The sequence below is a fragment of the Erinaceus europaeus genome, chromosome 17 (assembly GCF_950295315.1).
Source record: "Erinaceus europaeus chromosome 17, mEriEur2.1, whole genome shotgun sequence".
In the NCBI taxonomy this organism is placed as follows: domain Eukaryota; kingdom Metazoa; phylum Chordata; class Mammalia; order Eulipotyphla; family Erinaceidae; genus Erinaceus; species Erinaceus europaeus.
Window position 1 is genome coordinate 10838273 of NC_080178.1, and position 21812 is coordinate 10860084.

Consider the following 21812-nt stretch of genomic DNA (forward strand, 5'->3'; position numbering starts at 1 on the left):
GTCTGGCTCAGCTCCTTCATGAAGGCCACAGGGGTGGATGGGACAGGACATGACCTGCCGGGGGCAGAGGGGACCGGCTCCCCATGGAGAAGCCTCGACCAGGGGACCCTGTGTTCTTTCTCTCTCTCTTTCCCTCCCAGGAGGTGCGCACCAGCCCCGCTGAGCCCACGAGGAGCCACCAGCCATGCCCGGGATCGTGGTGTTCCGGCGCCGCTGGTCTGTGGGCAGCGATGACCTCGTCCTGCCCGCCGTCTTCCTCTTCCTCCTGCACACCACCTGGTGAGTCAGGGTCCCACCCTCCCTCCGGGTGGCCAAAACCAGCTGGGCTGCCCCTTGCTTACCCCCCTGGCCCCCGCCCCCATGCACTCCCCAGGTTCGTGATCCTCTCCGTGGTGCTCTTCGGCCTGGTCTACAGCCCCCACGAGGCCTGCTCGCTCAACCTGGTGGACCACGGCCGCGGCTACCTGGGCATCCTGCTCAGCTGTATGATCGCCGAGATGGCCATCATCTGGCTGAGCATGCGCGGGGGCATCCTCTACACCGAGCCCCGCGAGTCTATGCAGTACGTGCTCTACGTGCGCCTGGGTAAGGGCCCCGCCCCATCCCCCACCGCCTCCAGGCCCAGCCCTCCACTAGGCCCGCTGAAATAAAGTTTTTTTTTAAGTACTTTTATTAACTTATTTTGGATAGAGACAGACAGAAGTTGAGAGGGAGAGGAGAGGGGCTGGGGAGGGGTGCACCCGGTTGAGTTCACACGTTACAATGCGCAAGGACCAGGATTAGAACCCCTGTATCCCTCTACCTTCAGGGGGAAAGCTTTGAGAGTGGTGAAGCAGGGCTGCAGGTATCGCTCTGTCTCTCTTCCTTTCTAGCTCCTCCTCCCTTCTCAATTTCTGACTGCCTCTATCCAATAAATAAAGATAATAAAAAGTAAAAAATTTAAAAGAGTGAGAGAGGAAGGGAGAGTCTCTTGCAGCACTGTTTCACCGCTCGTGAAGCTTTCCCCCTGCAGGTGGGGATCGAGTGCTTGAACCCGAGTCCTTGTGCACTGTAATGCGTATGTTCAACCAAGTGTGCCACCACCTGGCCCTTGAAATAAAGTTTTATGGACACGTAAGTCACAGACACTGAGTCTCTGGCTGCTCTTGGAAGAAGGTAGCAAAGCTGCAGTCTTTTAAGTTATTTGCTCTCTGGGGTCAAGGATGTAGCTTTCTGGTAGAGTGGAGAGCTGGGGTGTTTGATTGAGGGCCAGGGTTCAACTCCCCCTCCAGCCCCCAGCCCCCAGGAAAGTAAAGCCAAACCAATAACTGCTACAGAAAGTCTGCCCACCCTGGTTCTAGGTCACAGAAGTTTTTCCAGCTGCTGTGGAAGCCTCCTAATGCCTCCTCCTCCCAGGAAGCCCTCTAGGGCCTGAATCATATTGGGAGGGGGGCAGCCCAGGCTCTCCTTCCTGAACCCAGGTGTCATGCTTTCCAAGGGCAGTCTTGGTGGGGAGTTGTAAGTGGGAGAACTACGCCAAACCCACTTCCCTGCCTTCTCAGGGAGCAGCAGTCACTGTCTCTGTTCACAGATGTAGACTCTGGGGCCCAGAGAGGCTCCTTGTCTTTTCTGGGGTCACACAGCAAAGTGTAAGGGTGTCTGAGCTGAACCAGGAACTGGGTCAGCTGGACTCTGAGACTGAACTCTGATGGTAGCTATTCCCTGCACTGCTGTGGAGCTAGGATATCCAGTGCTACCCTGCTCATGCAGGGGCTATTGAACCCCCCCCCAAAAAAAAAAAACCTACCATCTGTTTTGTCCTGAGCAGTGGAGCCAGGCATCCTGCCCCCTCCTTCCGCAACTGCCCAGAACCATCCAGGAAAAGGTTTCAGGAATGAACACATCCCCTGCCCCCCTTCTCCCTCAGAAGGTGAAATGCAGGGACTGGGGACCTCTACTAAGAGGCATCTGATTGCAGTTTGGGGAAAGAGGGGAGGGCTTGCTTCCAAAATCTTGAACCAATGTGGACCTGCCACTGTATCATCCCCCTTTCCAGTCACCTCCTAGGAGCTGGGGAACCTAGGAGCCCTCAGCTAGGATGGCTGGTAACACTTTATAACAGCACAGAATCGGGGGGGTGGCGCACACACCGTGTCCTGGGGTCTGGGGGATTGGAGGCGCCACCAGCTGGAGCCCCACAGCGGGAGGGGCCCTTCCAGGCGGGCATCCTGGGAAGCAGAGCCTCAGCCAGGGCCCTGCCCCCCCCCCCCACGCTGTCCCCTGCTGTCCCTGCAGCCATCCTGGTGATCGAGTTCATCTACGCCATCGTGGGCATTGTGTGGCTCACACAGTACTACACTTCCTGCAACGACCTCATGGCCAAGAACGTCACCCTCGGTGGGTGTCCTGCCTGGGGGACTCCCCAAGGGGTGATGGGAAGGCTTGGGGGGCGGCGATGGCTAGGGCATCCTCCTGAGGGCAGGTGGCTGGGTCTGGGTGCTGGGTGGGCTCAGGGCCGCCAAACTGTTCCCCCTGCCTCTTACTGGAAATGTACAGAACCCAGGGGTGCATGTGGGGGTAACCCCGGCATATTGGTGGGTGGGGGTCTGCAAGGCAGAGACAGCCAGGGACCCCTAATACAACTGGAAGAACAGAAGTCTTTGATAACCAGGGAGGGCTGGGGGTAGAGAGCATAATGATTATGCAAAGAGACTCCCATGCCTGAGTCTCCAGAGTCCCAGGTTCAATCTCCTGCACCACCATAGACCAGAACTGAGCAGTGCTCTGGAAGAAATAGAGAAATAAAGAAATAATAAAATAACCAGAAAGCAGGAGTCTGCAGAGCAGGAACAGTTGGGGACCTCCCCCCCCAAGACAACCTGAGGAAAGACTACAGGAAGGGCAAGGAGCTGAAGCGCCCTGCAGAAACAGCCTCGGGTGGGAGGGGTGGAAGTCAGCAGGGCAGGGACAGCCAGGGACCCCCAAGACCGTGGGGTGTAGAGCCTACGGGCCAGAGAGGTGCCCCTCGCGCCCTGACCCCTCGCCGCTGCCCCAGGAATGGTTGTGTGCAACTGGGTGGTGATCCTGAGCGTCTGCATCACCGTCCTCTGCGTCTTCGACCCCACGGGCCGCACCTTTGTCAAGCTGAGGGCCACCAAGAGGAGGCAGCGCAACCTCCGGACCTATAACCTGAGGTCAGTCGGCGGCACCCCTGCCCCCCACCCCAGACAGCTGCCCCACCCCCACCTCTGTTTCTCCCTCTGTCAGGTGGTGGCAGGGAGGGGGGGTTCGTGAAAGAGGGTTGGTGGGTACAGAGGGCTGGGCTGTGACCAAACCAAGCCATCCTCACTCAGAAGGCAGGCAGGGAAACTGAGGCATAGAGACCATCTGTGACGTGTCGGGGGGAGGGGAAGGGGCATAGCATGTGGAGGATGAGCCCTGGGTCCTGCCCGGGCAGGGTGGCTTTGGGGATTCTTACTCTTACCCACTGAGCCCAGACTGCCTCTAGGACTGTGGGGGCTGGCGGGGTGAATCAAGGCAGGCTTCCTGGAGGGGGCGAGTTCCCCGTGGTGTTTTTTGAAGAAGTGGGAGAGCCATGATAACAATGGTGGGTGTCTGGGCAGGGTCTCGATCATTCCTGTTACTGAAAGCAAAGGATTGCAGTGGGTGGAGGGAACCTTCCAGGGTGGGTGGAAATTGGGGTTTTGCCCTGCACAGGCCCAGCACCAAGAGTCCATTAAGGCCTGGCAGAGGCCTGCTCCAGATATGGGTCATTTGAAGAGCAGAGTGGGTCCCCCATACTCAGCCCCCAACCCCAGCAGGAACTCTCCCCACCCCATCCTTGAACACTGAACCCTCTGCCTTGGCCTGGTCCTTTTGTCTACTGCCCCAAACACCACACCTGGGAGCTTGGGCCCATAACCTTCTCTCTCTCCATGTGCATCTCCCACACCCACCCCCTTCACCCTCCCCACACACACACACATGCCCCGCCCCACCCCGCCCTGCCCCACCCCGTCCCACTTTGTACACCGAGCACACACCCACACCCTACGACCTGGTTTCTGGGCTCCTGGGACCCTGAAATGAGAGCTCCCCTCTCAGACTCCAGGTTAATTGCCTCTGGGACTCAGGACAGCCCTTGGGTCTTGGCTGCAGTAGGGAGGGAGCAGTTTTCTCTTGAATTAGAAAGTTTGAGGAGCCGGGCAGTAGTGGGCAGCAGGTTAAGTGCATATGGCGCAAAGTCCAAGGACTGGCGTAGAAATCCCAGTTCGAGCCCTCGGCTCCCCACCTGCAGGGGGGGTCGCTTCACAGGCAGTGAAGCAGGTGTCGATCTTTCTCTCCCCCTCTCTGTCTTCCCCTCCTCCCTCAATTTCTTTCTACCCTATCCAGCAACAACAACAATAACAACAAGGGCAACAAAAATAGGAAAAATGGCCTCCAGGAGCTGGGGATTTGTACTGCAGGCACTGAGGCCCAGTAATAACCCTGGAGGCAGAAAGAAAGAAAGTTTGGAGTCAGGAAGAGGTCCCGACCCAACCTGCTGTTGTCACCCAAACTCTTGGGGGCCCTGCCTCAGCCTTGGCGCCGTCACTTGGCCAGTGTAGGCTCCTCCTGGGGTCTCCCTAGCCCTCCCTCTGCTCTGAACCCCACAGATGGTTTGCTGCTGTTGTTTTTTCTTAAACAACTCTCTGCTCAGTTCAGGCTTGAGCCTGGGACCTCTGGGGTCTCAAGAGTGAGCGTCTGTCATGCCGCCAATGGCACTATCTCCCCCAGCCCTTCAGCACCCACTTCCCAGGAGCCCTGCCTTGTGGCTGTGTTAGTTTCTGGAACCTGTGACCTGAACCCTCAGTCCCATTTCCTTTCAGGGAACTGGGCTGGGGGCTGCTTGAATTAGAAAGTTTGAGAGGCTGGGCCCCTCCCCAAAGCCTTGACCTTGGCTCTCTGCCACCATGCCGGCCCTCTGTCTGCTCCAGCGAGCCCAGGACAACAAGACTGCAGGTCCTGTCCCTGGCTTGATCCCAGATGTCCTCATTGGTCTCTCTGGCCAAACCCTAACCTGATGCTTGGTGCCATCTGCTCCCTGGTGGGCACAGGCGGTACTGCAATACAGTCAGTACTAGAATTCCCACCCGACCCTTCCCCTCCCCCCCTCGACCCTACCCCTACCCCACACAAGCAACATCCTGCCCCAGGAAATTCTCTTTGCCAGGTGTGACAGTACCCTTGGGGTTGAGTCAGCCAGCAGGCATCCCTCCATCAGGCCCAAAGGTCCAGAGTGACACCCCCTGCACCACCCCCTCTCCTGAGTCCCCAAGGCAGCCCTGTGACCTTCTCTGTCTTTGTGGCTTGCTTGCTGGCTGCTGGAGTCAGGGTTGGGGACACCAAGTGACCTCAGTGGCAGAGCACAGAAGGTGGACCCAGCTGTCAGTGCTGATGACTGCTGAGTGCTGTCCCATGACTGGGAGTGGGAATGGGGTGTTTGAGGTGGACACTCCTGCCTTCACCTCCTGACCCCCCGCCTCAGGCTCAAGGGCAAGCCAGCTCATTCTCACTCTGCCCCAAAGCACCCGCCTCTACTGCTGGCTCTGTCACCTTTATGTCCCAGACACCCCAACTTCCTGGCAGCCAGCTCAGGCCTCGCCATGCAGACTCCCCTGAATGCCCCCTCAGAGGGGTTGATCCAAGGTGACAGATCACAGGAGTTGGGGATTACAGTCTTGTTTGACCTCTCAGACTGCCCCCCCCCCAAGAGCAGAGAGGAACATCCATACTCTGCTGCCATCTCGGGGTGCTTTGCTTGAGCCTTGGGGCCCCTGGGATGCAGAGGAGCCCCCCACTTTGGGCTCCCAGCTCTGGAGACCACCCCTAGTGCAGGCTAGTACTGGCTGCCCAAGGCGTGGAGCAAGGACCTGCCTTCAGCCAAGCACTGACCTCTCAGGCCAGCAGGGATGTCCCCTGGCCACCAGCCAGGCTGCTGACCCCCCCCCCCCACACACACACACACTTTGGCTGTGCCCTGTTCTCCCTGAGACGCCCCTGCCTAGGCTGGGGTCCTGAGAACAGGCTGCCCCATTTCCTCATGTCTGGGCCTGGCGCCTCCAGCCAGCCTCTGACCTCTGACCTCACACATACCAACAGCCCCCCCTTCCCCCCCCCCGTTCCCCCACAGGCACCGCTTGGAAGAAGGACAGGCCACCAGCTGGTCACGGAGGCTCAAAGTGTTCCTGTGCTGCACACGGACCAAGGACTCACAGTCAGTAAGTCCTGGGGGAACGCCCCCTCCCAGGGCAGGCCTGGGAGAAGGGGCCAGGTGGCAGAGGCTGTCACTTACTATCCCTCCTCCAGTGGGTGCGGGGGACACAAGGGGTCTTGTCAGGACTGGGGGCTGCAGAAGGAAGGCAGGGTCAATGTGGATGACCCCAGTGGAGGGGTGCAGGGACTCAGGGTCTGAGAGAGCCCCCCAATCTTGACCAGCCAGCAGACATCATTCAACAGCACCCTTGTTCGTTTGTTTTTTCTTTCTCTCTCTCCCCTCCCTTTCTTTCTTTTCTTTTCTTTTCTTTTCTTTCTTTCTTTCTTTCTTTCTTTCTTTCTTTCTTTCTTTCTTTCTTTCTTTCTTATTTTTCCCAGAGCACTGGCCAGCTCTGGCTTATGGTGGTGCTGGGGATTGAACCTGAGACCTCAAAGCCTGAGACATGAGAGTCTTTTTGCAGAACCACTGTCCTATCTCCCCAACCCTTGTTTTTTTATTTCTTAAACATTTTAATTTATTTTAATGAGGGAGATACAGTGAGAAAGACACAGAACAGAGCTCTGCTCAGCTCTGGCTTCCGGTTGGTGCTGGGCATTAAACCTGGGACCTTGGGATCTAGGGGCAAGAGAGTCATTTTGCAGAATTGTCATGCTACTGGGAGTCGGGCAGTAGCGCAGTAGGTTAAGTGCACGTGGTGCAAAGCGCAAGGACCCCGGCATAAGGATCCCAGTTCGAGCCCCTGGCTCCCCATCTGCAGAGGAGTCACTTCACAAGCAGTGAAGCAGGTCTGCAGGTGTCTGTCTTTCTCTCCCCCTCTCTGTCTTCCCCTCCTCTCTCCATTTCTCTCTGTCCTGTCTAACAATAATAACAACAACAATAACTATGACAACAATTAAAAAAACAAGGGCAACAAAAGGGAAAATAAATAAAAATTTAAAAAAAAATTATCATGCTGTCTCCCCAGCACCCACCACCCCTCATTCTGCAGGCCAGGCTGCCCAAGACACCTCTCCCCACCCCAACAAGGATGGAGGAAAGGACTCGACCAGTGTCCCCACTTAAGGACAGCCAGTGATATCTGGGGATGGTTTCCCACCCCCATCAGGCCAGTGGGCCGAGAGGCTGCATCCATCCAGGGCACACTTGGTGTAGCCAGGACCCTTGGGCACAAGCACTGACCTGAGAGCACCGGATGTGGAGGGCAGTATCTATATTCCTGAGTCCAGCCTCACTGCTTCCCAATGAGCCAGGAGCTGAGCAGAGCCCCAGCCGGGTTTATCTGGCATCAAGAAGTCCAGGCCAGGGCAGCCAGAGAGGGAGGCCTGTGACTGGGCCTATCCCAGGGCACCCTGGGGTCCTGAGCCATGGGTCAAGAAGGCCCACACCCCCCCCCCCAGCTCACAGTGGGCCCCTCAAGGTCACAACAACAGGAAGTAGGGAGAGGAAGCAGTAGAGGAGTTTGGCCTGGAGGCTGGGGATACCAGGCAGAGGACAAACAGGAAGCGTGTTGGACAGAGGGATGGACAGAGGGCCGAAAGGTGGGCAGTGGCTGTGGGGACCCCCACAGCCCTGCCCCACCTGGGGCATTCACACCGACCCCTCGGGCCCCCTCCCGCCCCTGGACCTGGCAGGATGCCTACTCGGAGATTGCCTACCTCTTCGCCGAGTTCTTCCGGGACCTGGACATCGTGCCCTCAGACATCATCGCCGGCCTGGTACTGCTCCGCCAGCGGCAGAGGGCCAAGCGCAGTGCCGTGCTGGATGAGGTAAGTGCCCCTGCCATCTCCGGGCATTCTTCCCACACTCCTCCTCTCTGGCCCAATTGGCCAGTCTTCATGTCTTCCTTGCACCTTCTAGGGCCCTGGCTGAGCCACATTTGACTCTTTCTTTCTTTCTTTCTTTCTTTCTTTCTTTCTTTCTTTCTTTCTTTCTTTCTAACTTTCTCTCTCTTTATTTCTCTCTTTTAGTAGAGATTTAATATTGGTTTACAAAATTATAAGGTTACAGGAGTACAATTCCACACCACCAGAGTTCTGTGTCCCCATTCCCCCCATTGGAAACTGCAGTGATCTCCCAAGGCCACAGACATGGGTTGATTATTATTTATTTTTTTATAATTACCTTCCCTTTTGATGCCCTTGTTTTATTGTTGTTGCATGACTAATATTTCTATTAACTGTTTATAAATTTTTCCCATTTTTTTCCTATGGTCCTGCCTTCTCTTCCTTTCTGAGTTATACCTACACCAGTTACTACTTCCAAATGTTTTTCCTTTTTTCCTCTTCTTCTCTGGGTCCTGGTGGAATTGGAGGTCAGAGTCCTCTGGTCATCTTCCCCTAACATTTCTCCCCAGTCTCTGGGAGTATGGACCAAAATTTTTTATGGGGTATAGAAGGTGGGAGGTCTGGCTTCTCTACTGGACATGGGTATTGGCAAATGGATCCATACCCCCAGCCTGTCTCTGTCTTTCCCTAGTGAGGTAGGGCTCTAGGGAGGTGAGGTTCCAGGATACATTGGTGAGGCCGTCTGCCCAGGGAGTTCAGGATGGAATCATAGTAGCATCCGCAGCTTGGTGACTGTGGCTTAGTGAGTTTCTGAAGAAATCCCAGTTGTATTTTGTTGAGTTTTCAGAAACTCAACTTTTCATTGCTTACTCTAGTTTAACAGGAGAGCCATCTGAAAGGGCTTCCAACTCCATAGCCACACCTCGTGACCCTTCCTTGAGCCACACTCCCCCCCTCCACATCATAGAGCTTCATGTGCTCACTTTTTTTTTTTTTTTTTGGCAGGGGTGGGGAGAAGCAGGGAGAAAGGGGTGGGAGGTGAGCTGGAAACCATACTCACCTTTGGGCTCCCCGTGCCAGCATGGGGGATCAGTACCGCTGCTGTAGCCCACAGCCAGAACCCCACAGCCACCATGCCCACCCCTCCCCAGGCCAACAATGATATCCTGGCCTTCCTGTCTGGGATGCCGGTGACTAGGAACACCAAGTACCTCGACCTCAAGAACTCGGTGAGTCTGAACCCAAGCCAGCTGGAGCTGCCATCTCCTGGGGTGACTGGACCTGCTTGGCCAGGGGTGGGCCCCCAGACTCCCTCAGGGGCACCCTCTTTTCTCTCCTTTCCAAGCTTTGTGGGTGGCAGAATAAACCCAGCACCCAGAGTAGAAATTCTCTATGTTTTGGGGTAAGGATGGATGACCCAGTGTTGGGGGGGAGGCTTATGAAATAGGGGGCTGGGACCACAGCCAACCCAGCCAATGGAAGGGGTGTCTGCAAGTTCCGATTCCCCACAGCCTGGCCCCACTGGGAAGTGGATACAGATCCCCTCAGTCTCCTGTTGCTAGGCCCCAGCCTTCCCCCTCAGCTCTCTGGGAAAGCCTCCCTCATAACCCCCCTCCTATCCCCAGACAGGCGTGTCTCCCTGTCCATGCAGACTGACAGTCCCCATCTGTCTGTCAGTAGCAGGTGCTCAGGCCCTGGCCACTCACCCTGCCTGTGGGAACCAGGGGAATGTGGGGGCGGGGGACAACAGGGGCTGTAGGGCCTAGCTTCCCAGAGGCACCCTTACCCAACAGCCACCCGCAGCCCTACGCCCCACCCCACCTCCCTCCCTGCCACAGAGAAGATAATGACCTTCTCCTGCAGTTCCTGAAGAGCAGACCCAGGGCGGGCTCCCCTCTGGGCTCTGAATACTCTGCTCCCTCTCACTCCCCGTGGTGACTAATCGCCCTCTTTAACTTTTACAAGGTGACTAATTCCCCTGCTACGTGCAGGAGCCCAGGTTGCCCAGGGCACTGGAAGGGGCACAGCCAGGCACCCCTACCTGCCCCTCAGCTGTCCTGGTCCCTTCTTCTACCCTCAGCAGCCTGGCGCCGAGATCCCAATCTGGCCCAGACACCCTGGGAGCTGGAGTCCCCCAGATCTGCAGAGAGCTCCCAGGCTGGGAGCTGGGTGTCCTAGCAGGGCAGGAGCCCCTGGGACCTGGGGGAGGGGGGTGCTGAGGCTCCATCTTGGGCTGCCTGTTAAGGCCAGCAGGGATGGACACACACACACTCCCTTCCGGGGAAAACAGGCCAGGAAATCGATCTGATGCTGAGAGCTCCCCCCCCCATCCCCAAATCATTAATTCTGAGATTGGCACAACAGGACAGGCCTCAGGAGGGTTCACAGCCGGCTTGCTGGGAGATAATTAAGGAAACGCAATTAGTGCCTTCAGGAGCCTCATGCCTCCCAGGCAAGGCAGGGGGCTGCGGTTGGGGGGGTGCACAGCAGGAGGGAAGGTGGTGACCCCCGCCTACCCCCACCCCACTCCTTCCAGCAAGAGATGCTCCGCTACAAAGAGGTCTGCTACTACATGCTCTTTGCGCTGGCTGCCTACGGCTGGCCCATGTACCTGGTGCGCAAGCCCGCCTGTGGCCTCTGCCAGCTGGCCCGCTCCTGCTCGTGAGTACCCCCCTGCTGCCCCTCCATCTCCCCATGCCCCCGCCCCCACCCCGCAACCCCATACTTCTCCCCCATACTGCCTTCCTCCTTCTGCCTTGTCTCTGGACCAGGAATGGAAGTCACGCAGCTTGGGCTCAAATTTCAGCTCTGCCCCCTTGCCCTCTTGTGAAAGCCCAGCTCCCGAGCTTCAGTCTCTTTTAAAGACTAATAATAATCAGATAAAATATGGTGCAGGGGAGACAACACAATGGTTCTGCAAAGAGACTCTCATGCCTGAGGCTCCTGAGTCCCAGGTTCAGCCCCCAGCACCTCCATAAGCCAAAGCTGAGCAGAGCTCCTTAGAAGGGGTGTGGTGGGGGCGGGGGGTCGTGCACCTGATTAAACACTCACATTCCAGTGCACAAGGACCCAGTTTCAAGTCCCTGGTCCCCCCCACCTGCAGGGGAAAAGCTTCGCAAGTGGTGAAGCAGGGTTGCAGGTGTCTTCCTGTCTTCTTCTCCGTCATTCTCTCTCCCCTGTCAATTGCCCTGTCTCTGTCCAATTATAAATAAAGAGAGAAAGGGGTGGGGTTGGAGCCAGGTGCTGCACACCTGCTTGAGTGCACATGTTACCAGGGTTCAAGCCCAGTCTCCACCTGCAGGGGGAGAAGCTTCATGAGTGTCAAGGCAATGCTGCACGTCTCTCTCTCTCTCTCTTCCTCCTTCTCTCTCTCTCTCTCTTTTTCTCATCCTCTATTACTCCTTTCCCTCTTGATTTCTCTGTCTATATCTAATAAATAAATCAATTAAAACTAAATATTAAAAAGAAAACACTATTGGAGGCCAGGTGGTGGTGTACCTGGTTAAGTGCACACATCACAGTACACAAGAACCCAGGTTCAAGGCCCAGGTCCCCAACCTGGAAAAGCGTCACAAGTGGTGAGGCAGGGTTGCAGGTGTCTCTCTGAACCTCCCCCTTTCTATCTCCCCCTCTCCTCTCAATTTGTCTCAATCTCTATCCAATAATAAATAAACTATTTAAAAAATAAAAAACTATTTTTTAAAAAAAGGATGTATTTATTCATTTATGCATCAGAGAGAGGTGGGAAAGTGGACCCGAGCATCATCTAGCCCACACTATGCCAGGGATTGAATTTGGGACCTCATACCTGCAAGTCCAACACACTTCCCATTGTGCCACCTCCTGGGCCACCAATCATTTTTGTTTTTAATGTGATGCCAGGGAATGAACCTTGGGCATGAGCTCATGTCTGTGCAGTAGCATAGGCAACTCACAACCCTGGGTGATTCTTATCTTTTCACCATCAGTCTTACTGCTGGGGCTTGGCGTCAGCATGATAAATCCACTGCCTCCTGCAGCCTTTTTGAGGATGGAGCAGAGGGTAGAAAAGAGAGAAATTGACAGGGGAAAGGGAGACAGAGAGGAAGAGAAACACCTGCAGCACTGCTTCACCATTCTTGAAGCTTCCTGCCTGCAGGTGGGGACTGGGGGCTTGAACTTGGGTCCTTGCATGGGGTAATATGTGCACTCTGCCCACCTAGCCCCTCCAAGGAAATTTTTTCAGCTCTCTCCTTAGAGGTTGTGTAGAGAGGGAGAGACACCACAGCCCTGCTCCACCATCCATGGGGCTCCCTGGGTGCTGTCCATGGTACTGAGAAAAGAGAGACACCACAGCCTTGCTCCACCATCCCTGGAGCTCCCTGAGTACTGACCATGGTGCCGAGAGAAAAGAAATCCTCAGTCTTGCCCCACCATCCTGAGGCTCCCTGAGTGCTGTTCATGGTGCTGAGAGAAGAAAGATACCACAACCCGCCCACCGATGATCCATGGGGCTCTCTTGGTATTTTCCATGTACCATCATATTGTGCTACAGATGGAACTCAGGGCCTCATGCAGGTCAGACACACACTTTCCCTGCTGAGCTACCTCCTGGCCCCTGAGCGTCCGTCTTTGTCCATGTGGTAGCGATGGTAACACCTGCTTCCTGGAGCCATTTGGAGAGGATGGAGTAGGACGTTGCCTGGTGCTGCCACTGCGGGTCCCCTGCCCTGCTCCTCTCTCTGCCCCTCCCTCCTGCCCCATCACCCCATCTCCCACTCCCCTCCTGCTCTTGGTCTTTCTAAAAGGAAGGGTTTCTTAGGAGCTCAGTGGCTAGAGCACATGCCTTTGTGAGCATGAGAGCCTGAGTTCCATCCCTGGCACCACAAAGGAGCAGCACGGACAGCACCTTGGGGGAGGAGTGTGATAAGGCAGGGCCAGAAGGTCCTCCAGGTCAGGACGGTCACAGTGGAGCAGAAGCCGCCTATCCCCAAGGCCTCAGACTCCTTGCTGGGGGACCCCACTGAGGCTGCAGAGAGGGGACCGGCCCCAAAAAGAAAACTGGCCCCAAACCACTGGCAGTGGACAGGAGCAGGCACCCGCACCCCAGCAGCCAGGGCTGTCCCTGAGTGCCCTGAGGTGGCCGTTCCTTCCACCACCACCACCCCCCTCCTGGCATCACTCTGGGCTCCTAAGTTCCTGCTGTCCTCTGACTGCCAGCCTGCAGGTCACGTGTGGCCCAAGCCCCATCTGTTGGCCGCTTGCTCCCTCTGGTGGCCATAGAAGCAACAGCCCCTGAGTTTGAAGGGGAACACGATGACTGCTATCAGTCGATGCTGGGGTTTGAAGGGGCTGAGGAGCTGAAAGCCAAGAGATGCCGAGGCCCAAGGTGGCCTGGGAGGGGTTGTGCTGGGAGCGGGAGACAACTCAACTGGGAGAGTCCACAGTTCACTGTGTAGGAGGACCTGGGTTCAAGCCCCTGGCCACCACATGGGAGCATCACGTGGAGGGAAATCTTCAAAAGGAGTGGAGAAGGGGCCAGGCGGGGGCACACCTGGTTAAACGCACACATTACAGTGCGCAAGCACCCAGGTTCAAGCCCCTGGTCCCCTCCTGCAGGGGGCAAGCTTCACACGTGATGAAGTAGGGCCGCAGTTGTCTCTGTCTCTTTCTCTCCTGCTTCCTCCTTGCCTCTCAATTTCTCTCTATCCTATCCAATGATAAATAAGTAAAGAAATAAAAAGGAGTGGAGCAGTGGGGTTGGGCAGTGACATACTCAGTTAAGCGCACATATTACCAAGCACAAGGGCCCAGGTTTGAGACCCAGGTGGGGCCCGCAGGTGTGTGGCTTCACAGCAGGTCTTCAGGCGTCTATCTTTCCCTCTCTGTTTCCCCATCCTCTCTTCCTCTATCAATTTCTCTCTGTGCTGTCTAATAAAAAAATTATAAAAAGAAAGAAAAAGTGAAGCAGTGCTGTGATCTCTCTCTCTCCACCTCTTCATCTCTCCTCTCTCTGAGATTGAAGGGGGAAAAGGTAGTCATGGTAGTGATGGGATTACACAGGTTCAGCACTGTGTGAAGAAAAAAAAAAGTAGAATAGGGGCTGGGGGTGGTGCATCCCATGGACACACACATTCCTTTGTGCCAGGACCCAGGCTAAAGCCCCAGACCCCACCTGCAGGGGGCAGCTTCATGAGTAGTGAAGTAGGGCTGCAGGGATCTCTCTGTCTCTCACCCTCTCAATATCCTACTTCCTTCTTAATTTCTGTCTGTCCTTATCAAACAGAATAAAGAAAGAAAAAGAAAAGGCCACCATTACCCAGGTTCTAGCACCCACTTGCAGGGAGGAGGCTTTGCGAGTGGTGAAGCAGTGCTGCAGACGTCTCTCTGTCTCTCTCCCTCTCTAGCTCCCCTTTCTCTCAATTTCTGGCTGTCTGTATCTAATCTATAAATAAATATAATAATAAAAGGCCACTAGGAGTGGCAGAGTCTTCGTGTAAGCACCAAGCTCCAGTGATAACCCTGTATTTAAAAAAATAGAAAGAAGGGGGCTGGGTGGTAGTGCAGCGGGTTAAGCGCAGGTGGCACAAAGTGCAAGGACCAGCTTAAGAATCCCTGTTCAAGCCCCCGGCTCCCCACCTGCACTCTGTTTTTCTCTGTCCTATCCAACAATAACAACAGCAATAACAACAACAACAAGGGCAATAAAAATGGGGGGAAATGGCCTCCAGGAGCCATGGATTCACGATTCAGGCACCGAGCCCCAGCAATACCCAGGAGGAAATAAAAAAAAAAAAAAAAAGAAAGGAAGGAAGGAAGAAAAGAAAATAGAAAGTAAAGCTGGGAGAGGAAAGAGAACATCTTTGGTTGGCAAAATAACTCACTTGGATTTTGTACTGCTTTGCCATGTGCAGGACCCAGGTTCGAGCCCAGCCCCCACTGCATTGAGAAAATGGAGCTTCAGTGTTGTGGTCTGTCTCTCTCTCTCTCTCTTCCTCTCTGTCATATGTTTAGTGAATAGAATAAATATAAAAATAAGAAGGGGGACCAGGTGATTGTACACCTGGTTGAGTGCACATGTTACAGTGCTCGAGGACCCAAGTTCAAGCCCCTGGTCCCCACCTGCAGGGGGAAGGCTTCACAAGTGGTGAAGCAGGGCTGCAGGTGTCTCTCTGTCTCTCACCCTCGCTATCAGCCCCTTCCCTCTCAATTTCTGGCTGTCTCTATCCAATAAATGAAGATAATAATAATAATAATAAACATTTAAAAACAATAATAAAGGACGGGGGTAGATAGCATAATGGTTATGCAAACAGACTCTCATGCCTGAGGCTCTGGTCACGTCCCAGGTTCAATCCCCCGCCCCACTATATGCCAGAGCTGAGCAGTGCTCTGGTTAAAAAATAAAATAATGATAAAAGTAAACAAAGAAGGGCCATGTGGCCCCAGGGGAGTGGGACATAGCTGCGCCACTACAGGGCAGGAACTGTGGCTTTTATTCTGGGCAAGACGGGGCCTAGCCAGGGTGCGCATGCGCGTGTGTGTTTTGGGGCTCAAGCCCAGCCCCCCATCCGCCCCCCAGCTGCTGCCTGTGCCCCACACGGCCCCGCTTCGCCCCTGGGGTGACCATCGAGGAGGACAACTGCTGTGGCTGCAACGCCATTGCCATCCGGCGCCACTTCCTGGATGAGAACATGACGGCCGTGGACATCGTCTACACCTCCTGCCACGACGCGGTGAGCCCCTTGAGCGGAGCGCGGAGGACGAGGTCCCCACAGATACGGGGGGGTGGGGGAGCGTTGTCCCACCCTGCCCTCCCTCAGCAGCCTCCAGGTGTTCCCCTCACTCTGGGCAGACCCCTTTGTCCCCCACTCACTGGCCAGCACCCTCTCTGGGTCTGAGAAAGTGAACCCCAACCCTCCCCTCGCTGTCAGCTGGAGTTCACTGCAGCCTTTGATGGGAGGAAGCTGTTGGGAGCAGGGGAGGGCATGATGGTGAGCTCTGGGGCCACAGCAGACAATGGGGGTGGGAGGCAGGGTCGGTGGAGCCAGACTTAGAGACTGGGGGGCAGAACACCCCATCCCGGGCCCCCAGGCTCACGGCTGCCACCCCCCCAACACACACACTTAGGTCTACGAGACCCCCTTCTATGTGGCCGTGGACCATGACAAGAAGAAGGTAGTGATCAGTATTCGGGGAACCCTGTCCCCTAAGGTAGGCGCCTAGCCCCCCCAGGATCCCCCAGGCCCCCAAGCCCTCCAGCCTCTGCCCCTCACTGTTTCCTCTCCCCACAAGGATGCCCTAACTGACCTGACAGGGGACGCCGAGCGCCTCCCTGTGGAAGGCCACCACGGCACCTGGCTGGGTCACAAGGTACATCCCCAAAGGCCTGAGGGTCCCTGGATGCCCCCCACCCCAGCCTGCACACCTGAGGTGGGGACAGGGGACATTCCCTGCTCTCTGGGCTCCTGGGAGATGGGTCCCGAGGTGTGGGTTCACCCCGAGGGGTCACTGCGTCCCCTCTATTGCCCCCCATCCTGTCCCGGAAGAGCTGTCCATCAGTCAGCCGGTCCACCAACCTCAGTTTGCTTCCCTGTGAAGTGGCGCTGTGTCCACCCAGCAGCCCCCAACACCCCCTGTCCCCCCACCCCCTGCCAGGGCATGGTCCTCTCAGCCGAGTACATCAAGAAGAAGCTGGAGCAGGAGATGGTGCTGTCCCAGGCCTTTGGGCGGGACCTGGTGAGGCCTTTCTCAGCAACAGGCCGGGTGGGGACAGGGACCGGGACAAGGATGGGGACAGAGACAGGGATGGGGACAGGAACAAGGCTGGGAACAGGGCTGAGGACAGGACAGGGCTGGAGACAGGGACAGAGCTGGGGACAGGAATGGAGATGGAGACTGGGATGGGGACAGACAGGGCTGGGGACAGGGACAGGGTTGGGGACAGGGACAGGGTTGGGGACAGGACTGAGCAGGTGGGCCTTGTGGGTGGGGGCGGGCTCTTAGGCTCCTCTCGGTCCCAGGGCCGAGGAACCAAGCACTATGGCCTCATCGTGGTGGGCCACTCCCTGGGGGCGGGCACGGCAGCCATCCTCTCCTTCCTCCTGCGCCCTCAGTACCCCACTCTCAAGTGCTTCGCCTACTCCCCACCCGGGGGCCTGCTGAGGTGAGCACCCCAGGGCTCCTCCCAAGCTGCATTTGGGTGGGGATGGTGAGTGCAGTGCATTTCCCCATCAGCAGGGAGCCTGGGAAGAGTGGGGAGAGGGGGCGCCGGGACTCCAGGACCCACACCCAGCAGACCCTTGGTGGCAGGAAAGACAGGGAGAGAGGCAGCACTGATCCACTGTGCACAGAGCTTCCTCTGGTGCTGTAGTACTCCCATGTGGTGTCAGGAGCCTCATGCATGTTAGGCAGTCTGCCTGTTGCCTTGCACCACAGGGCATCTGGAGTCATGACACCTGGGCATGTTTGAGCGGGGTTCCCCTCATGAACCCTGAGTGCTCCCCCTGCCCCCCCACCTCAGCATCCCTCCCCCGGCTTCTTTTGCAGTGAGGATGCCATGGAATACTCCAAGGAGTTCGTGACAGCGGTGGTTCTGGGCAAGGACCTGGTCCCCAGGCGAGTGACCACTCACTTCCCTCTGGCCCCTCCACCTCGGGTCTCACCTGGGCCAGATTTCTGGTGCCCCAGAGTCCCCTTGCCCCCTAAGACCCAGCTCAGAGTTCAGGCCTCCCTCCCAGGGGTCCCCAGCTAACTGGTTGTGTCCCAGGGAGGGTTCCAGCTCCCCGATCACCCTCCACTTTCCCTGACGCCCCCGTGTCCCCCAGGATCGGCCTGTCCCAACTGGAAGGATTCCGCAGGCAGCTTCTGGATGTCCTGCAGAGAAGCACCAAGCCCAAGGTGAGCAGCACCCACCCTGGCAGGCAGGGAAACTAAGGCCCAGAGCCAGCCAGGATGGCATCCACTGGCTCGGAAGGCTCTTCGTTGTTGGTGTGGTCCCCCAAGTCAGGGAGGCACTGCTCGTGGGACTGCTTAGGCCTTTGGATGGTGCTGGGGCCAGGGTGGGCAGGCAGGAAGGGGTCCCGGTTTTCTATGGTACTAGATATTTGGGTGCTTGGGTGCTAGGTGCTTGGGTGTTGTATGTTTGAATGCTTGGTTCTGAATGCTTGGGTTCTGGGTGTCTAGGTGTTGATTGCTTGAGTGCTAGGCGCTGGGTGCTTGAGAGTTTGGATTATGGGTATTTGGATGCTAGGTGTTAGGTGTTGGGTACTTGGATGCTAGGTGCTAGGAGGCCAGGCCATCTCTGTGTGACCCTGAGAAGCCCCCCAAATCAGCAGTCCGTCCCCCCCAAAACCCTCTGCCATATATCCACAGCAGCCTGCCAGTCCCCCACCCCGCCCCTGGCCCTCCCTCTACCAGGCCCTGCCAGCCCCCCTCACCCCTACACCCCCACAGTGGCGGATCATCGTGGGAGCCACCAAGTGCATCCCCAAGTCGGAGCTGCCAGAGGAAGTGGAGGTGACCACGCTGGCCAGCGCACGGCTCTGGACGCATCCCAGCGACTTGACCATCGCACTGTCGGCCAGCACGCCGCTCTACCCACCCGGCCGCATCATCCACGTGGTGCACAACCACCCGGCTGAGCAGTGCTGGTGGGTGCGGGGAGGCGGGGTGGGGCGGGGCCGGTGCACTGGGCGCAGACTCCGGAGCAGGCCTGCGTCCATGCGTCCTCGCAACCCCGCACCAGCTCTACCCAGCTCACACTCCCCACCGTCCACCTATGTATTATTATTGTTATTATTATTGGTGTTGCTATCATCATCATCACTATTATCATCATCTCGTCGTCCTCATCATTGTTATCTTGTCATGCTAGGGCCTTGCCTCTGTGAAACCTCTGCCCCTCCCCCCTGCTGCACTTTTCATCAAGAGATAGAGACAGAAAGAGAGACACAAAGACCCCACAGCACTAGGAGCTGTGCGGATGGGAAGGCAGACACCCTCCCAGCTGAACTATCTCTTAGGTTCAAGCCTCTCGTCCCCACCTGCAGGAGAGAAGCTTCATGAGTGGTGAAGCAGTGCTGCAGGTGTCTCTCTCTCTCCCTCACTCTCAATTCCTCTGTCTCTACCCAAAATAAATAAATAAAATGAAATATTAAAATAAAAGCAGATGTCCCAGGGAGGTGGACATCAGGCACTGGCTGGCTGACGGGCCAGCTGTCACCTGGTGTCACACAGGAGTTGAGTGCCACACATGGGGGGGGGTGCAGAAGAACATGAGTAGACAGGCCTTTTCCGGGTTTGGTTTGGGGGCCCTTGCCCAAGACTTGAGAGGTGGGCACGCCCAGACTTCTTTTTGTATTATTTTTATTTTTATTTTTTGTATTATTTTTTTCTTTTTCTTTTTTGTGTTCTTTTTTTTCAGCCACGCCCAGACTTCTTTTTTCTATTAATTATTAAGTTATATTATTTATTTATATATTTTTTTGGTTAGAGAGGGAAATTGAGAGGGTAAAGGGAGCTAGAGAGGGAAAGAGACAGGCAGACACCTGCAGCCCTGCTTCACCACTTGTAAAGCTTTCCCCCTGCAGGTGGGGTCCAGGGCTTGAACCTGGGCCCTTGTGGACTGTAATGTGTGCGCTCAACCAGGTGTGCCACCACCTGGTCCCACCCAGCCTTCTTTAGCATAAACCATGCCACAGGGAACATGGCACACTGGTCGGTGGGTCCTGATAAGCCCGGGTTGGGAGCAGCGCTGGGCTGGGGGGCGGGGGGCAGAGCCAGCTCCCCCCCCCACCCGCAACGACCCGCCCCTGTCCCCCCCCCCCCCCAGCTGCTGTGAACAGGAGGAGCCCACGTACTTCGCCATCTGGGGAGACAACAAGGCATTCAACGAAGTCATCATCTCGCCCGCCATGCTCCACGAGCACCTGCCCTACGTGGTCATGGAGGGGCTCAACAAGGTGAGCCCCCCAGCTCGGGGCACCCCTTGTCTCACTCTGCTGGAGGGGGGGGTTAGTGGCAACACCCCCAGGGACTGTCCCCAAGGTCCCCAGCACAGACAGATTCAGCAGGAGTGTCCGCCGTGCTCCCCTCCCCAGAAAAGCAAGGATGGGGGGCAGGGGTAGATAGCATAATGGTTTTGCAAAGAGACTCTTATGCTTGAGGCTTCAAAGTCCCAGGTTCAATCCCCTGAACCACCATAAACCAAAAAATAAATAAATAAATAAATTTTTTTTAAAGCAAGGATGGGATGCAAAGCCTTTCTGGAGGGGCAGGAATCTGGGGTCGCCCTAACATACCACAAGACCCCCTGACTCCCCTCACAATTTCTCCCACCACCGCCCACCGCCAGGTGCTGGAGAACTACAACAAAGGAAAGACAGCCCTGCTGTCGGCAGCCAAGGTCATGGTGAGCCCCACCGAGGTGGATCTGACCCCCGAGCTCATCTTCCAGCAGCAGCCGCTGCCCACAGGGCCCCCCGTGCCCGCCGGCCTGGCCCTGGATCTGCCAGTCGCCGACCACCGCAACAGCAGCAGCGTCCGGTGAGTCAGGCCCCGGGGTGCAGGCGTCCAAGTGTGCATGTACGGAGCTGTGAGCCAGCTAGAGGGACCTTGACCTTGTGGCCAGGCCACCCCTTCCGCACCCACATTTGAAGCTTTCCCCTTGCAGGTGGGGACCCAAGTTTGAACCTTGGTCCTTGCGCACTACAACGTGCGCTCCACCAGGTGCGCCATCACCCAACCCCTATTTGTTTATTTCTTACGAGAGAGAGATAGCTGCTTATGTGTTCCTTTTTTAAAATTTTTTAAACGTTTTTATTTATTTATGAGAAAGATAGGAGGAGAGAGAAAGAACCAGACATCACTCTGGCACATGTGCTGCTGGGGATCGAACTCAGGACCTCATGCTTGAAAGTCCAAAGCTTTATCACTGTGCCACCTCCCGGACCATTTATGTGTTGTTTTTAAAAGATGAATATTGGGGGGAGTCAGCCGGTGGCGCAGCAGATTAAGTGCACGTGGCGCAAAGCGCAAGGACCAGCGGAAGGATGCCGGTTTGAGCCCCGGGCTCCCCACCTGCAAGGGAGTCGCTTCACAAGCAGTGAAGTAGGTCTGCAGGTGTCTGTCTTTCTCTCCCCGTCTTTGTCTTCCCCTCCTCTCTCCCTTTCTCTCTGTCCTATCCAACAACGATGACATCAATAACAACAACGTTAAACAGCAAGGGCAACAAAAAGGGAAAATAAATAAATTTTTTAAAAAGATGAATATTGGGAGTTGGGTGGTAGCGCAGAGGGTTAAGCGCGTAAGGATCTCTGATCTAGCCCCCAGCTCCCCACCTGCAGGGGAGTCGCTTCTCAGGTGGTGAAGCAGTTCTGCAGGTGTCTATCTTTGTCTCCCCTCTGTCTTCCCCTCCTCTCTCCATTTCTCTCTGTCCTATCCAACAATGACATCAATAACAATAACCACAACAACAATGAAAAAAACAAGGGCAACAAAAAGGGAAAATAAGTAAATATTTAAAAAATTATTTAAAAAGAATATTTTATTTATTTTAATGAAAGAGACACAGAGAGAGACAGGAGTGGTGCTCATCTCTGGCTTATAGTGGTGCTGGGGGATTGAACCTGGGACCTCCTCGGAGCTGTAGGAAGGAACCATTACAGAATCATTATGCTATCTTCCACCCCTGTTTGCTTATTTTTTTTTTAAAAAGAATCTCTTTCCTCAGGGAAGATAGCATAATGATTATGCAGAAAGACTCTCGTGCGTGAGACTCCAAGGCCCCGGGTTCAGCACCTCCCCCCCCCCCC

General features: G+C 55.9%; 1 protein-coding gene across 2 annotated transcripts in view; it reads left to right on the forward strand.

Moving 5' to 3' along the window:
• Positions 1–21812, forward strand: part of DAGLA (diacylglycerol lipase alpha) — a 60770-nt gene that overhangs the window by 32634 nt on the left and 6324 nt on the right. For both annotated transcript variants that reach the window (XM_060176330.1, XM_007526326.3), the window contains exons 2-19: positions 141–279; positions 374–585; positions 2275–2376; positions 3035–3173; positions 6152–6239; positions 7867–8001; positions 9171–9248; positions 10556–10680; positions 15581–15734; positions 16129–16212; positions 16294–16371; positions 16657–16737; positions 17022–17164; positions 17548–17616; positions 17826–17898; positions 18454–18650; positions 19832–19961; positions 20354–20544. In XM_060176330.1, the coding sequence (XP_060032313.1) occupies positions 185–279; positions 374–585; positions 2275–2376; positions 3035–3173; positions 6152–6239; positions 7867–8001; positions 9171–9248; positions 10556–10680; positions 15581–15734; positions 16129–16212; positions 16294–16371; positions 16657–16737; positions 17022–17164; positions 17548–17616; positions 17826–17898; positions 18454–18650; positions 19832–19961; positions 20354–20544 (2174 nt within the window). In that variant the 5' untranslated portion in view covers positions 141–184. The remainder of the gene's footprint in view (positions 1–140; positions 280–373; positions 586–2274; positions 2377–3034; positions 3174–6151; positions 6240–7866; positions 8002–9170; positions 9249–10555; positions 10681–15580; positions 15735–16128; positions 16213–16293; positions 16372–16656; positions 16738–17021; positions 17165–17547; positions 17617–17825; positions 17899–18453; positions 18651–19831; positions 19962–20353; positions 20545–21812) is intronic.